The 19135-nt window shown below is 34.8% G+C and overlaps 1 protein-coding gene across 1 annotated transcript in view; it reads right to left on the bottom strand.

The window, feature by feature from the left end:
* Nucleotides 1–2106: 2106 nt before the first annotated feature.
* slc35a2 (solute carrier family 35 member 2) overlaps nt 2107–19135 on the bottom strand; it is a 55835-nt gene continuing 38806 nt past the window's right edge. Inside the window, exons 4-5 of the mRNA XM_028813339.2 lie at nt 13422–14131; nt 2107–3903 (exon numbers count right to left, since the gene is read on the bottom strand). Of these exons, the coding sequence (XP_028669172.1) occupies nt 3876–3903; nt 13422–14131 (738 nt within the window). The 3' untranslated portion in view covers nt 2107–3875. The remainder of the gene's footprint in view (nt 3904–13421; nt 14132–19135) is intronic.

The raw sequence follows: 19135 nt of genomic DNA, 5'->3' as shown, positions 1-19135 counted from the left end.
TTCTCATTTTGTCTCTCATAGTTGAGGTATACCTATGATGAAAATTACAGGCCTCTCTCATCTTTTTAAGTGGGAGAACTTGCACAATTGGTGGCTGACTAAATACTTTTTTGCCCCACTGTATGTATGTGTGTATATTATATTATATTATATATATATTATATATATACACACACACACACACACATACATAAACTGTATTAAAATGTAAGTAGATTTACTTTTTTAACTGCAGTTCTAAAATCTTCAATTTTTTAAAATTACAGACTGCCCATGTATAAACTTTTAAAGGACAGCCAGCCAATCAAATGTGTGCAAGCTCAAATATCCCAAAGCCAAACACAAATTTTTACCTTAAATATGACTCGTCTATGGGACTGGAGGAGGCGATGAAAGTGGATCATAAGAAGCAAAGTCAGCGATCAAGATATGAGACCATAACATCTGGACATCAGAGAATGTAAATACATTTTGTAAGCCTAACATATCCCATGAAAACAAATTTCTCCGGAATGCAGTGTGGGTACTACCCATCTCTCTGCTCTGAAACCACACCACTGAATAATTTCAGATCAACCAATCTGAAAGTTTTTTGCCAGTTTCAGCCAAACTTCTTTACATTGTTTAGTTGGTCATGGACTGTGGCACTTTAGCATGCAGTTGTACTTTACTTCTACTTACAGTGACTAATTCATTTGTCCAACTTTGTATTATTGTCTTTTTTTTTTTTTTTTAAGATGCAACAGAGAATCAAGAACCTAAAGGTTTTGAGCAATGATCTACTGAACAATGATTTAATGAATCTTAGCCTACAGTAAGATTGGTAACAGTTAATGATGCACAGATTTTAGATGTTAATAGCAAATGCAGAATATCATGTTAAAATTTTTTTTTATATATATCAAATATATTTCCTTGAATAAAATCTTTTCACTATATTTTTTATTTACTCATTTAGAAAAATTAATTAAAACACTGGTGTTTGTGCATTGCTCAAGGGCAAATTAACTGGACTGTAGTCACACCAAATTGCAAAATAGCTGTTAACATATTCACTCTTTTTTAGTACCACTTTAGACACAATTTTATTTAATAATCCTCTTCATGTGTAGTGCTATATGAATACACTAAGTAATAACCATAGTTTTGCCTGCAAATTAAGTTTCCGTATCCATTATAGAGGAGTGAATTAATCTTCAGTTCATAAGGAAAATAAACTAGCATACAATTTCACAAAGGCTCCCATCTCCTTGACCATAAAACAGGGTTAAGATTGATCAGCTAATGGATGGATAGAGGATTACATATTAAAACTAAAACATTACACAGTTAAAACTGCAAACTTACAGGGTTTACACATAAATTATTTCTTCCAGAAATAATACATTACAATGAGTTTATACTATGCAACTATGCAAGTAGTGTAAACATTACTGTATTATTCAAAACAATTAGAACAAATTTAAACTGATCTCTCTAAAAATGCTGAAATGTAGGGAAAATTTAGTAACTGTTGAGAATGCTCAGTTGTTTGTCCGCCAGTCAATAAAGAACTTTTTCACTGCTTCGTGTTAGGCAAATGTGGGGTTTTTATGTAACAATTTTTTCATTGTGTTATAGTAGGTGAATTAAGATACTTTCAGTCGAGCATGATAACATAATGTGTACAAGCTCTCAAAATAGATACTGAAGGTCATTAAGCAGTATTTCCTTACACCACACTATAAACATAGTGGGGCTTTTTTCCTGATAAAGGATAAACAATAAAACAACGAGTTCTGCAATAGCTGGTTTAGATTCTACAGGAGGTTGTCATAATTGAATTGCACCTCGAAGACATGCTTGCTGAGTGCTCTGAAGACCTAAATAAATCTGGTATGAGTGAGTATGACCTGCAATGGTTAGTAGTCCAATCCAATTGATTCTTTTCTTGCCCTTTATGCAATGCCGAAATGGGATTGATTGGTCCAGAAAAGGAGCTTTGATAAGTTCTTCTTCTGGAAGACTGTAGGATTTATGCTTGCATTGTCTTATTGTAAAAGAAAGGAAATTCAGATATTTTCTGTAGATGATTAATGAGGGCTAGTTTGAAATCCAACAAAAGAACCAACTCTTATTTTCATAAAACAATGCTGATTTAATTTATTAACCTTACTCATTGCAATTTAATAGATCCAAAGTTCAAAGAGCAGAAGGCTACTTTTAGTTAGACAAATACATTAAAAAGAGACAACATCCGCAAAAATGAAGACTCAATTCACATGGCACTAGACAGTTAATGAAATTTTTAAACATTAAATTTTGAGGTAATATTGAAGTTGTATCATACACATGATAAATAAAGCAATATAAAAATATCTAACATACAGTATAAAAAGCCTCCATAACAAGAAATAATATCTAGCTGCTAAGGTAGTAAATCACCCTTGTAAGAGGTGTTGCACAGTTTTGTTAAACATTTGAATACATATTTTTAGGCAAACTGTTACATGCACATGAAACTATGCCTTATACTCAGGCGTACAGTAAAGGTAATAAGAGTTCTACTTGTTGTCAGAGTACTTGGGACTTTTATCCAGATGCTGTATATTGCCTGTATTGCAACTCTACTTTACTGGAGAAAAAATGCGTTAGCAATTAATGCCTGTAACAGAAAATAAATAGCACCCTCATATTAACGGAAGTATAAGAATTTAAAAATTCATCTTTACTCCAATATGCATTGTACAGGACATGAATGGAACAGTAACTTTCAAATTTACTTTGATCAATCATGTTGTCAGATGATACATACACTTTAGTATATTAAAGACAGATCTTTAAAGCAGTCTATACAAGCAATGTAATGCATGGCAGAAAGTTTTGTTTGAATAGAATTCTGATCATAGTCCCTATTTCACTCCAAAATTTCTTCACAGTGCTGCTGATACCACGTGCTGCCACACCCATCCCACGGACAAACCACCTCAGCATCCCAAATTCGATGCACACCTTATACATTGGAGAACTTTGGTCTTTCCAAGAGAGATGCAATATTAACTGGGGGACAATGTGGGGGCTGCTAACGTTTAGCTTGACCTCACTGTTGCAAACTGTTAGTTAATTTGAAATGAGTTGCTGTAGCACCAGAATTACAAAATAAACTTTGTTACTTCCAAGTGATTTGCAATTGGCCTGGGTGTTTTTCTATCTTTTTAAATCTGTGGCCACTCCAAACAAATGGATCACAATCTACTAATCATTTTCAATTTTCACGGACTCTACGCCTCAGGAAAACCTTCATCTCTTCTAAATATTTTTTTTCCTAATCTGGGAGGTCACAGGTCACTATTTTAACATAATTTTATTATGATGCAAGGGCCAACTAAAGCTCTCCAACATTTGGCATTGAAATAAGAATTACATTTTACTTATTTTCTATAACTTTGCACAACTTCCTTAGTGAAACAACCTCTAAAACTGCCAAGCTCTACAGTCCATAAAGCATTACTGTCAGTAAAAAAAAAAAAAAAGTTAAAAGTACAAATTCTAAGGTAGCTAAATTTATTAACAAGAGACCATAAAAAAGATAAAGCTTCTCTGTTCATGGAAGACATTTCATTATAAAAATGACACTTTTGTAGAATATTAAAAGTACCTTGCATTCACTTACAACTTTAGAAACTTCATATAATACGTAACCTCTGGATGCCGTTTTGTCAGCTAAAATAAAAAAGACATTCAGAAATGCTTGACCATATATGAGACCACATATTCTGAAGTAGAACCACATATGACAGAATCCAAATGTATATTCCTGAAATATCTTTGACAATGATCACTTAATGAAGGCATTTTCCATTGACAGATGTTGCCTCTAACCTCCTGGCCAAGTTCTAGCATCCTTTTTCCTTGGTTGGATTTCTAAAAGGAAAAAAAAATAGTAATAGGGAAAAATAATTAATTTCTTTTATAAACAAAATACAATTTATACTGGCTAGCTGTTAGATTTGTATTTATTTTTTTTGGCATGGCTCAAAATTCTACATGTAAGCTAATGACACCCAACTAAACATAAAAATGACTCCAGGATGGACAATTGTAATGGAAAAGTTTATAGTTAGCCTTTAAGTTATCACAACATAGCTGTTTACTTAATTTGCATAGCTCAGAATTAATAAACCTGGACTCTTTAACTGATTCTTATATCTGAATCTCTGCTACACTTAATGCCTCCTTGCATTGACTATGATTGAATCCAAACTGCAAATCTCACTAATAGATATCCACAATTTCTCTTGAATTCTCCCCTGCATAAAGTATTAATAGACTGCTACCAATTCAAAAGTGAATTTTTCTTAACAAGTTTTCTGAATGTGCTATCACACAGGCTTAGAATGAAAATGTGCAGTATGTACATGTTAATTAATGCATGCTGATAAAATGTATGACATATGGTGATGTGTTTTAGTAGCAATTGATAGTTTGAACTAATCAAGACAGAGGTAAACTAGGTTTATAAAAATGTTACCCTATACCCGTGAATAATCAAAGTAGTTTTATCTGAGCTCAGAAAAAAAATATTTATATGCAAGTTTGTAATTACTGATAAAAGTATTTTGATAAAAGAACCTTATAGAACAATAAACTTCACAAAAACATGTAAAGAATAGCATGACTGAGAAGTATTAAGTAAACATGGTTTAGAAGATTATTCCAAGGTTGTAGAATATCAATCATTTCATTATTAATTACAGGAATGTGTCTGAAAGAAAATAGTCAATATAGAAGGAAACTTGCCAAATGTGCTACAGAGAAAATCAGCAAGAACATTAGAAGATCTGCAGAGTAAAATGTCTTAAATATTTACCCAAATGACTGTCAAAAAAAACAAAAAAAAACATGCAGTCACCGTTTCATTGCAGGGCCATGGGGTGCTGAAGCCCATCAGCAAGACAAAAGCAGACTTGGATGGACCTCTAGTTCATCACAGGGAACACTTGCATGCACATTTCCACTCCAGGACAATCCACCATATCATACTATTCTCAAACAAACAATACAATTCAGGATTAATGGGGGCGCTTGAGTCTATAGGAGGCAGCACTGGGCGCAAGGCAAGAAAACAACCCTAGATAGTTTTTCAAGTCAATTGCAATGGCCAACTCAGCACTGACCCACACTCTCAATCATGCAGGGACTACACAGTTTCCAATAAGTCTAATGTGTGCATCTTTGAGAATGTGGGAAGAAGATCAGACGGTCCAAAGTTGAACCCACACAGACAAGGGAATACCTTGCAAATGGCACACAGACAACAACCAGATATGCTTTCAAAAACAAGATGCAGGATCTATGAAGTGGCAGCATTAACTACTGTGCTATTGTGCCATCCAATTGGACAATTTAGCTGCCAATTAATATAACATACAGTGTAATCACATGTAGAAGTAATGCTGCATATCTGATGAGACACTGAATGAACTATCTGAAAACAAAACATTTATACTGGTGATCACCAGCATAAAACAACAGCCAATTAAGTTTGGCAAGCTTCTCTCAATTAATAAGACGATGTAAAGCAGACGCCAAAGCTACAGGAAAGACTCACTGACACAGCAACAAATGCAAAAAAAAATCTCACCTTTAGTAGTACAATTATCAGTACAATTAAACAATTAAAAAATAAATACTGTCTAATGTTGATCCATCAGAAACAGTTTGTGTCATTTTGGCTGAAGGAGGGGGGGGGGGGGGGATATCACACAGTCTTAGGGTTAAAATTTGGAAGACAATGATTCAAGATGACTCTCAACAGTAATTCTTAAAGTTACTTCCCCCAAGTAAGGATATATTGAGAAAAATATATTTATTTAGGACATCACTGTATTTAACTTTACAGATTTTCTTAAAATAAACTGGTAATATCCTTTTATGTATAGAAAAACTATTATTCTTCTATCAAAAATGACACTAAAGGTTAATTACAAGTTTGCAAAGCACTGTAATTATCATTTATCTTTTAAATATCCAAAGCATTATAATCTAGAAGAGTGGCTTTCTTAATGATTCGGTTTAAAGTAGAAACTTGGACTTCCTAAAATACTTTACTTACTTGAAGTAGTCCACCATTGTGCACTTTGCACCGATTTTCTAAAGCAAAATCATTTGTCACTGCATTTATCATAAGAAAATGTAACTACAGATTTTACCTGCTATTCTAGATAATGCAAAGAGAAAAAACAATGATTTTTGGGGAGAATTTTTGTAAATTAAAAATATATCTTCAAACTATGAAATCAAGCAAATAAACTGTTATATCCAAGAGTTTACATTTCTTTCTTTATAATTAAACTTCATATACCTAAAAATGAGCCAAAAACAGTAACCTTACTCCCTGTCAAAAAGTCAAAGTGAATGGCATTATCACAGAAAAACTTGGAAGTCAAAAGAATTTATCGCTTACCTGGGAAGCATTCACCATGAGCTTTCATTGTCAAAATTGATAAACTCCAGGAAAAAGACAATGTGATATTCCATGATAGAGAGAAAGGTGAAATCTTTTTTGACAGTAATTTACTTTATATCTTTCCAAACTTTACGGTAGAAACCGCTTAAAAGAGGACCTCTTATAACAAAAGTGGTGCATGCTCGCTTCACCTACACCTTTAGCTCTTCTGAAGAAGACAGGTGGGAAATGAAAAAACTCTATCTTCAAAACCTGTACAGCATTTAGCAATGAACTGGAATGTGGATATAATGGATTTACTCATAAAGCTTGCCAGGTTTTAAGTAATATGTGCCATAATCATTTAGATACAACATTCATTTGAGTAAGTTAAACCTGACTGGTGGAAAATAGCTTTTAAAGTAAACTTACTTTCTTCTATTTTTAGGTGAGTTCATATATAATTCAAAAAGCACCTACTGTTACCATTATATATGATTTACCCCATGAAACAAGTCATCTTCCAGTGGACCAATTTTGCTTGAAATTTTGGACACTTATTCTTCAAGGAAATTTTTAAAGAAACTTCTATTTTCACTGAGATATGTGTAGTACTAGGGTGTTGTACCGTGTTAGCCATTATGAATGTAGTGAGAAGTCAAGCAAACGACACCTTTTATTGGCTAAATAAAAAGATTACAATATGCAAGCTTTTGAGGCAACTCAGGACCAATAATAATGGAAAACAGATCCTCAATACAAACTGGTGAAATGCCAGGAGAGTTGCATGTAAATCGGTAGGGCTCAAGGGAACCTGTCATGCCAGCACAGTTATCATTCTGCTTGAGGAAAGTTACCCCAAAACAGATGTAAATAAATAAAAACTCGCTTATCTAGACGTGAATAGAAGAGTGAATAAACATGTGGTCAGTATTTAATTCACACCAACAACAACTTCAAAGCTGTTTTTTCTGACGATTATAATGATTTAATATTTCTCTGACACTATAGCCTATAAATAAACTACCACAATGGCATGCTATCCCTCATGGTTCATTGCAGACAACAATTTTATCTGTAGACTTCAACACAGATTTTCTCTCTTCATCGAGTGTTTCTTTAAAAATGTTTATGTTTAAGAAATATGAACTACAATTGTCCATAAACTATGCAGAAACAACAACAACAACAGAACAAAATATTGCATTTTGACATAACTTGAGTTGCACACTGGTGTCTGTCTCATAAAAAATAAATTGAAAATTAGACATCAATGGGTTGATAAAGAATATGCAATCTCACCCATAGCAACACTACATAAAAAGACTGTCACTATAAATAGAATTTAATCTTCTAATTACTGGGGTATTAGAGAAATTAATCTATAAGTCCTAACATTTTAATTATGAACATGGAGAAAAAGCTGGTAAGAGCTTAACTGAACAAATACATAAAGAATAGCATAAAACACAATAGTAGACATTAAAAATGTACATAGGGTCAAATTTGGGGTCTATAAAGCAATAATAAATGTATTTCAGGAATATTGTAAGATTTACTTATACATAAGAGTGTAATAAAGTAGAAGGCCATGTTAATCCTTCCTTTGATAAATTAGAACTCCAACTTAATGCACTACTCGCAGAAGAACTACACAAACCACTAAGGTTCATCAAAATTCAGAATGCTATGACTGTCTTACGAAGTGGGAATGCTACAGGCCTGGATTGTTATACAATGGAATTTTACAAAAGGATGCTTACTTATGTTGGAAACAGCTAATGCAGACAATCTTTTACCCCACACTTTACACTACTTTCAAAGAAGAATAAAGACCCCTGGAATTTGCACCTTATACCAATTTCATTACTGATTAATGACATTAAGGTACTGGCAAAGGTTCTAGCCAAAAGTAATGAGAAAGTGCTCCCTATAATAATATCACAAGATTAAACTGAATTTGTTAAAGGCAGTCAGCTATTATCAAACATTCACCGCTTGTTGACATACAATACACTTCCTCAGGAAATCCACTTCCAAAAAAGCATTTGACATAGTAGAATCTCGTAAAAGTATTGCACAAATTTGGATTTGGTCCATATATTTGTGCCTGGATCAAAATATTGTACTCAAGCCCAGAAGCCCCTGTATTGGTAAACAATATAAATTCACATTATTTTTGATCAGAATGTAATCCAGTGAGGCTGTCCACAGATTAACAAGGCTGACTGCAATTACATTCAAACTCCTGGTCATTTGGTTGGATGGATATTACAACATAAGGAATTTAATAAAAATAATCTCTCTTTATGTGGACGAAATGGTCCTGTTCATCACTGCCACAAATGCGTCATTGCTGATGAAATTAAACATCCTTACATCACTTCTTACAAATTCTGTGTACTTAAAATTAATTTGGAAAAAAATATGCATTTTCCAGTAAACTTACTGGTTCGACATGGTATGTTTAAATGCTGTCTGCTGACCATTACAGAACATTTGAACTGTTTTGGAGTTACTGTAACAAGGAAATTTAAAGATCTTTTTAAAGTTATTTTTTGGTTATATCTCTAGCAGGTAAAATATATTTAGTTAAAATAAATATCGTCTCGTAAGTTTATACACATGGAGGACATAAAGACCTCATATTAAAAAGAAGAAATTACACTGATCGAAAGCAGAAAGTGGCGTGGTGCTACCGAACTTCCAGCCATACTACCGGCATTTGAATATTTGAAATTTAAAATACTGGAAAGAAGTAAAAAGTGCTGAAAATGCTCCTGCTTGTTTAGACTTCGAAAGAAAATCTTGTAAGTACTCCACTTTGTGCTCCAGTCAACAGTAATTATCACCAATTTAATACTACTTGGACAAAAGTTTAAAGAAGTGAAACTTCCGTCTCCTGCTTCGTTTTGAACTAACTCTGCATTCGACTTCACATATTTGACTTGTAGAAGTCACTTGGTATATCAACCTTTAGAAACCTTTATAATGATCAACATTTGCACCTTTTGATCAACTCAGGGGAATTCCATATTTACAACCAACACACATATCTATCAATCAATCAATCAATCATGACCAATTGCTTGGTGGGACCAGACAGACAGATGTACACACACACACAGAGTTGTGTTTTACTATATAGTCGATATGCTTGTGAATAATTGCAATCTGGCTGTTGGAAGTCTTCTACTAGCTCACTAGTCTTGAAAAAAATGTAACTGTTATTAAAGTATTTCATACTAAATACACCTCTCCTCTATATACTCCTGTGTTCTGACATTTAAGTGTCCATACATTTTTATCATTATTACTGCAAACTATATTTCTATGGCATAAAATGTCATTATATTTTAAAAAAAATTTAAATTTCACAGATTTTGGGAATAAAAAAGGCCTTGTATAGTATTTGAATCTTGTTACACAATAAATAATGAAATATCTGTTTTAACAGGAGCAATGTCCAGTGCTTTGGACAGGCATAAAACTGTTGCATTTTCAATGGCTGGTAGTCTATGGCAAGGGTGGGCAATGTCGGTCTTGGCGAGCCGCAGTGCCTGCAGGTTTTTGTTCCAACCCAGTTTCTTAATGAGAAGTCAATTATTGCTGATGATGCACATATTGCTTAAGTGACATTTTGATGCTTCATTTTAGTGGTCTCATTTGCTAAGGTTCCCCGCCCTTAATTGCTTATTTCAATCTTAAACAGCTGCATTCACTGTTTTAATGGCTCCTTATTAGCAATAAGATGTAAATGGCAAAGCAGTCAGCAGTTCACCATCTAGCTTGTTTCGATTTACATCTCTGTGTGTACATCATACACAGTTTGATTTATTAAAACACTTAATTGAAAATGTGACAGGCTTCAAATCATTTTGATGATATCCTTGGAAAGGAAAAAAATCTACGATATAAGAACCTTACATTGCAGACTAACAAGCTATAAAATTAAATAAGGTCTGAGATTGGAAAGGATTGGTTTATAATTAAGCAATTGGGTTGGAATGAAAACCTGTAGCCAGAACGGCTCTCCAGGACCGACACTGCTCACTCCTGGTCTATAGCAATTATTCATGACTAGCCCCCACAAAAACATTGAAAGCAATTTAACAAACCTCTGAAGATTCAGGCTGCTAAAAAACAGGTGAACACTCATCCTTCTCTCTCTCGCTCTCTCTCTCTTTTTAAACAGATTCCTGTGCCCATTCAGACCAATTAAGCAGATAAAGCTTTATTTGAGAATGAAGCTTGTTAGAGTTGACATGCAGTTAGTTTGAATTGTAAATAAAAGTTTTAAAATTATTTTCACATAAAAGCGCTGTTCCTGCTGTTCCACTGTTGAGCTTAAAGATCAAGTAGAATTGAAATATTGCTTTCAGGAAACACATTCTATTGATACTCATTCTCAGATCTGATAGCAGCAAACCCACATTCCACCAGAGCAAAAAATTAAAAAAAAAAAAAAAAAACTAAATAAAGGCTATATCACTGAATGTTATACAAATGATTTGTGTATCTTTCTATGATTGATAAAGACTGCTTTGTAAACCAACTACGCATGAGGAAGGAATACAAAATTGCACAGAAAAACTGCAAATCATGCTTGTATTAAGTTTAGACAATAGCTTACATCAAAATGTGTAAGGTTCCACCTATATGTGATTAGTGATATTTTTATGCTGAAAAATTATATTAAGTGTAAGCACACAAATAGTGTCAGCATATAGGAGAGAAAACCACAAGGATCTTAAAAGAACTTGGAAAACATAAAATGTGCTAATTAAATAATTATCTTATTATATGGTACTTTCTAGATAAATGTGCCATGTGATTTGCTTTGTAACTCTACATGGCTTTTCCAGTTTTTTCCACTCGTAACCTTTATTTACATAATCTTAGCGAGTTATGGACAGTCACAGCACATGTCCATGACTGGCAGATGTGTAGTGGGATATCCTTAGTGATTTAGTCATGGTGCTTTGTGATGAGCCATGAAAATAAATCAAACAGGGCCAAGACTGAGGCAGAACTCACCATACCGTGATTAACTTCAAATAGCCCCCAGTACTGTCAGGCAAAAAGTTAATTGGCTTTAAAAATGCAGTGAGCTTGTGATAATTTCCAGTAAACATTAATTTCATCCAACAATTGTTTCTAGTGTTTATTGTGCTCATGATGCTGTATGAATATAATAAAACTATATAGGTACACGGTAAGTGCTCAAAATATATAGGGGTGATTAACTAATGAAAATCATTAGGCAAAATGGCACAAAAATGCTGCAACACTCGAAGCATCCAGATATTATAAAAATAAACAAGTTTAGTGCTTCAACAAGAAAATTATGTAATAATTTTGCTTGAAAATGTATACGAATAAGAAGCATAAATAATAATGAACAAACAATGTGAATTATTATATAAATATGAAACAGTGGTGCAGCATTTAACAATCGGGTATAATTTCATTTTATTGTAGATCACAGGTAGGACAAATTTTAAGACTTTCATGTGACTTCAATGATTTAATACAGAGATACAGTACTAGTAGACAGCAAGATGATCAACACGTACCATACAACTGTACTTTTTCAGGTTGGCACTTTTTGGAAAGTCTTAATCTGACTGATGAAATTGTCAACTGACATTAAAAGCTGCATAATTTGCAGCTAGTGAACTTATAAATTTTCTATACAGTATTCCCATAAATATGCAATTCCTGTTTAATAAATCAGCTTCCAAGAAGCTCATAATTATTGTTAATAATTTCTTTACATATATATTATATATATTTATATAAAAAAATAAAAAACAAGTCACTGAAAACCCACTACTTTTGACACTTGACCTTTAAACTCATAGCAGTAAAAATCAGGACCATAAAAGGTCTAATGATTTAAGTTTTTCACCCCATCCCCTCCCCTTGCTTTCATGAAACTATTTACAAGTTAGTATTTTATTCAAACAATGGTAACTTCTAAAAGGCAAAGCATCCCATTTTTGTGAACAAGAAAGCTTTCATGTTTGAGAATTCTGTTACAATTGCTAAACTCTTGCAAAGATAATTCTGAATGGAACTGCAGAATTAATAACTACTGTAAATTCCATCTAACAAGGCATAAAATGATGTGAACCATTCAACCCCAGAAGAACCTGATGATTATAGAAATATGACCTTCATGTTATGCATCAGTAACCATTAAGGCATTGTACTTCTTAGTATATTAAATGTAAAATGTGAAAGCTAAAATGAAATGCTGCTACAATTATTCTAATTACTGTATGGCAGTATACTCTTAAGTCAATATACAACTAGAAGGTTTTATTCCATAAAACAAATTCACATCTTTCAAAATCTTCTGATCATCAGCCTTCAAATGTTTACAGTTATTTACAGTTTGCTCCCCCAAACATTGTTTCCTCAATGAATTTCTTACTATAAAGTTTTAAGGCTCTCTACTACATTTCATTAAAGCAATTAATTATTCTCACACACACAAAAATGTAAAAATGTGATGCAAACTATATATATTAGTATCATTTACCAACTCAGAAAAAGGTAGGGATTTCAGAGAGTTGATGTTCATTTCTAAATGTAGGAACAGAGAGCCAACATTAATGTTAGAAGTGTTGGTGCAAGTAAACATGCAGTATAGAAAAGGCAGAGCTCTTTCTGTTTCAATTATTAATGCATAATCTCACATGTACATTCAGAGTGTTTGCAGCAGACATTTTAAATCACAAAAAAGAGCATCTTGATTATGAAGTGTGTGCGTAGGAATATTCCACACTAATAAAATGAGGTATATGCCATTTGGTTGCAGAGTAAAAAGGTCACAAAAAAAGGATGCTGTGGCTTTATGCTTAACAGGAAAATAAGTTAATAAAATTAAGCATGTTGGGGGGGAAAAAAAAAAAACAAAAAAAAAAAACAGCAGAAATTTTAGACAGACAGGCTATAAAGTAGGAAGTCTCATTTCACCAGAACTGACTTGGGAAGGAAAGGATCTGTTTCTGGGTCTTTATCTGATGTCTGGTTCCTTACGCTGCCTGAAGGATTAGATGAAGATGATGACGACGAAGATCCAGAGGCTTTGGGCAAACTATACATGTAGACAGCTCCAATCACTAAGCCAGCTCCTAAAGTAAACAGCAGGTCCACATGAAATCCAAATGCGTAAACTGAAGCAACTGTTGATACAATAATAGAAAAGGATGTAGCAAAGCCCTTCAGGATGTTATCGGCATATTTGACAACCACAGCAACTAAAAGGCCTCCAAAAGCTTGGTTTAAGATGACACACCACACCCAAGGGGTATAACCAAAGAAGAACCCTTTCTCAGTAACTGCCACCCCATCATTCCACCACAGGATTATCAGTCCAAGAAGAGTGCCAAATATTCCAAGCTGGATGTTCCTCATCCAGACTGAGGCAGAACTTCCTTTAAGTATTCTTTCAAAGTAAACACCAGCAAAGCCAGAAGACACACATGACATAATAACTGCTGCTAGGCCCACTTTGTAGTTCTGACTTTCACTGGAGATGGATGCCTCCTTTTGACCTCCTTCCTGTTGTACCTGCACAATGGCTACACCTGTAAACAGGAGCAGCAGAGACACCCACTGAAGGCGAGACAGGCTCTTCCGTAACATTAGGACGGAGAATATAGCTGTAGTGAGGATTTTCAATTGGTATGTCACCTGGAAAACATAAATAACACTATTGAAAACAAAAAACAGTTTCTAAAGTTTACAGCTGTCAGTTTATCTGTGATTTGAAGCATCACTCTCAATAAGTAGATGAGTTAGGGTAATAAAGTTTAGAGGTTTAGCTAAATTAACCCATACAGCAATACCTGAGGAGATTTGGTGTGACATGGAAATTATACAATATTACAGAACAAAATAACTAATATTTGATACTTTTAAAGTTTTATAAGTCAACAAATTTCAACATAATGACTTGAGCTCCAGACTAGAAGCATGGTGAGAGACAATAATATTGTGCTTACAGAATTTAACAAAGGTTATTAAGCTACTGATAAAAAAATTATAATCAATTCCTGAGTAAATATGATGTACAATACACCCCCAAAATTCGCTGGGGTTACGTTCCTAGAGCACCCACGAATTCTGAATAACCGCGTATTTTGGATGTGGTTAAAAAATGCCTATTTTTATAATTTAAACCCTAAACATGCCCCCAAAACACTTTAATTTCAAACTCAGCTTAATACATTACCTAAAAAAAGAATGTAAAGGTAAACCTGTATACTGTACTGCTATGTCTCCCGCAGTGCTACAATGTTACCGCTATATGTACTGTAGTTCATGCAAGCGCGTTTTCATTGCCAGAAGCCTTAGAAGGTGCAGGGCATTTCGACGGCATCTTGGGGCTTTAACCTTAAACTGCCACATACTTGGGGGTTAAGGCATCCATCCATCCATTTTCGAATCCGAATACAGGGTCACGGGGGTCTGCTGGAGCCAATCCCAGCCCACACAGCAGGAACCAATCCTGGGCAGGGTGCCAACCCAGCGCAAGGGTTAATGCATCCCTGGACGCCAAATACTTTTTTGCTGCACTTTAAGTAAACGTCACAATTCACAAAGAAAAAGTGAAATTTTAATAGAACACATTTTTTTCCATGCAAAGAGCATCACAATTACTGCAACACTGATCATTTTACACACTGCTAATGAACTGTAAAAACTATTTAAAAAAATCACTGGAACAATATGTACTAAGTGCAACTGACGCCATGGATGATATTAAGTAAATCACAGAGCCAACTGTGCTTGAACTGGCAGCACGCAAACACACAGAGGTAAACGCTGATGCTGTCTCAATCCCAGAGACAGTGAGGCTGCAGTGTGTCACGCTTGGGTCACAGAATTGCACAGAAACACAGGAGATTGTAGACAGGAACTTTATTCAAACACTTCAAACAAACAAACATGTCTCTTTCAGAAGTAAAATGAGCTCCGTATGCAGTTAGTTATCGATTAAAGAATAGACAAACATCATAGGGGAGCACAACCCCCAACTGGAGCAGAGGATATCTGGGGGAGGAGAGAGAAACAAAGCAATCAGCCAAAAAGGACAGATGCTGTTCAGGCTTTTAAGTCAGCTCCTGCGTGCTCGCAAATGGCACTGGGAAACGACTATATCTGGTTGTGGCGGTTTAAGGGTTAAGAGGAACAAAACGGAAAGCACAAGAACACTCAGCTGGCGATACATCACAGTCAATCAGCAGCAAGGAGAAATGAATAACGCTGTAGAGGTCCGGTGCCACCAAGATTCACAACGTCGAGAAGATGGCGATTTATTTTTATGGTGGAGATTCCAGGGATGCACCCAGCCTTGACCCGACCCACACGCACTCACAGAGATAAAAACAAAGCAATTCTGGTAATCAAACAGCAAATAAAGAATGTAATGAAAACAAATGAAATAAATTAAACAAACGATACCACCCCTGCTCCACTTATAGCGATTACACATTAAATACAACACAGCACCAACAAAACACACACAGTAAATCATGAAAAAAATGCAACGGATGAAATGTAATGATGAAAACAGATAGTCCTACTGTTAGTTCCTGGAAAGGTGAAAACGGGAGTATAAATGATGAGTGAAGATTTGCAAAACAACAATAAAGTTTATCAGTTTGAACATTCGATATAGGTTGAAAAGGATTTGCAAATCATTGTATTCTGTTTTTATTTACGTTTTACACAACGTCCCAACTTCATTGGAATTGGGGTTGTACTTTGTAAACAAAAAGCACTTTCATTCAATCAATATACAACACATATGTGATGCTCAAATGTATCTGACGAATGTTATTGCAAGGTGTCCCAGGTTAAACCTTGAATCTTTTATTATTATCAAATAGTAGCATAGGAAATAGACTTCAGGGTAATGTGTGACAGTTGACTTCTTAATAAGTAAGCCTAACTGATAGGATTGCAATTAAGTTTAGCACATTATAAAGATTTCTTTCATACGATAGTGGGTAACCTCTCATGGAACAGCCCTTTGCATCACACACTAGCCCACAAACACCACAACAGAGGTCATGTAATGAAATAAGCTCCTGCAAACAGCCAGTGACAGAATGAACCAATAGTTTATTAACCTCCTTAGCGTTGCATGTTATTACAAAAAAACATGTAAACACCACTGAATTTTTTTGCCATGAAAAATTACATTTTTATTAAATCTCAAAAGAATAATAATGCTACAAATATAAATGATGAATTAAAAATTATATGAAATGAACAACAACAACAATAATAATGATAATACTATTAATGATGCCAAAACAGTATAAAATTCCAAAATGAGTCCTTTGTGTGGTAAATCTTAAAGCACGGTGAAAAACACAACTCGGCATCACAGTCGGGACAATAACCGTGTTTTATGGATTTTCTTTCCAAATTTATCAGTTTTTGAACATCACACTGCACAGGTATGAGTTGGATTGGTTTTTTTTCTGTTGGGGGTATACGATCAATAAAATGTCTACTGATAAGACAGTCTGGATTGATCTGTGATGTGCTAGGTCGACCATGTCTCTTTAGCAGTAGTGTGGATGGTGGATGTTAGGCAGTTATTTGTTCTACAAGCTTACATGTAAAGTTTGCATGAGATACAGCTATGCCAGCTTTTTGTTTATATAACACAAATGCATTGTTCCACCAGATGACAAAATATCTTTTTGTAGAATTTCTTTCGTTGCCTCCACATAAAAAGGATAGAAAGTCAATTCTTGATCCACACAATTTACGCTGCCCATCATGCTATTGTAGTCGACCACAGCACAAGGCTTCGTAACCTTATTGTTGCCTTTTGCCTGTACAGTGACTGTAGCTGCACTGTGTACAGCGCTAAGACAAACATCTTCCATTTCAGCACAAGCACCCTTTTGTGAAGCAACTAGCACACTTCCCTGTAATTTAGGTCTGCCACGATGGTTAGGACACACTGTTCCATATGCGTTAGTCTTTGCAGCAAGATGTCAAATAGCTCCGGGGGTGGGATGTATAAAAATTGTCCATGGGTTACACAGTAACCTTGATCCAGCAGAGCATCTATCATAGTCAGCACTGATGATGTAGCAATGCCATACTGATAATATTTTGGGTCAAACATTGCCCCTTTCCCTGTGTACAGAACCAAATGTATCCTGTTTTAGATTCACAAGGTTAGTGAAGCTTTATGCCAAATCTTGCACTTTTTGACGCAATGTTCTATATCCATGACTGTCTGCCCTTATAAGCCATGAGACTTTCATCGATGCTGACATCACGGTCTGGAATGTAAACACTCCAAAATTGTACTACAATTGCCTGGTATATGTCCCAAATTTTCTTCAATTTGGGTGCTGGATGGATATTCTCATCAAACTCTTCATTGTTGGTAAAGTGCAGCTATTTCATAATTAGTGAAAACTTGAACTCAGACAATTTCTCCAAAGAATGACAGCACTTTTACAGCCCAAGTGATTCTCAATTCTGACGCTTATGCAAGACACATCTGTACGGTTGCCCGAGTAACACTCGGGACTAACGCTTTAGCATGGTTTTCACAGCCCAATTAACACTCAGGTCTAACGCTAAAGAGGCTACAAGTTGATGATGTGTTTGAGTTTTGTCGAGTGGCACACTGCTGTATAGCCCTAAAAAGGTTTGTCACATTCGGATGGCACGTGAAATACTGCAAAACATAGTGCAGAAAGATGGACTTCTTCTGCCACTTAAAACAGTCCAAGATGAGCACATGGATGGCCCAGACTTGTCCTTCAGGACATCAGCACAATCACAATTCAACTTGTTGAAGTAGAGAGATTTGTATGTATTGCAACACTGATATTCACTTGGCAACATTTTTTATAATAATTTATAATTTTTTTATATTTTATTTTAATTTAATTTAATTTTTTAATTTATATTTTTTTACAATAACAGCCTGAATCAATTGTTTTTGTGTCTACAAAACTTCACCTGTCAGCACTGCTAGTGTTCTGGGTACTGCTTAGAAGCACTCTGCTATTGCTGTGTACATTCAGCAAATTGCAATCAATGAAATGATAAAATATGTAAGGGCAAATGTTGGCCAAGTATGTTCATTGGAAACTTATACAACAGAGCTGTGCTCCATATAGATTTGATAAGTGCAGAAGATATTAAACACTTTAAAAATGTTCACACCCAATTAATCTACATCAGAATCCTCATTACATTCTAGCAAAAAGCCACCAAAGGCCATTTTTCCAATGACCGCTGCAACTCATTGGTCAAAGGGACTAAGGTCAAGTGTACCAGTGTCCCAACCAGTAGCATGCACACTTTGTTTTGTTATTCTCTTTTTAACACTGACCTTGTTATCGGACCATTTTTTTCACCTCTGCAATTGAAAATTGCTCAGATTTTGCTGCAATTACAACTGCTGTTACTTACTCCCACTTTTTTTTTTTTTTAATTTCATTTGTGACTCCTGAAGAGAGACCAGCAAAAATACCTCAAGTTCACATTCACTGAAGCTTCATTTTTCTGCCTTTTTCCATCTATTCTCCCATGGTTTGTAGTAAAGACATACCTCAGGAACATGGACAAATTTATATGGTGATTAGACCATAAATGTTCAAAAATTCAAAAAAGGCATTTTAGCCATACATGGTTACTGGCAGGTGGTGT

This window comes from Erpetoichthys calabaricus, chromosome 11 (genome assembly GCF_900747795.2).
Source record: "Erpetoichthys calabaricus chromosome 11, fErpCal1.3, whole genome shotgun sequence".
In the NCBI taxonomy this organism is placed as follows: domain Eukaryota; kingdom Metazoa; phylum Chordata; class Cladistia; order Polypteriformes; family Polypteridae; genus Erpetoichthys; species Erpetoichthys calabaricus.
Note: the sequence above shows the minus strand (reverse complement) of the source record. Positions and strands in the feature narration are given on the sequence as shown.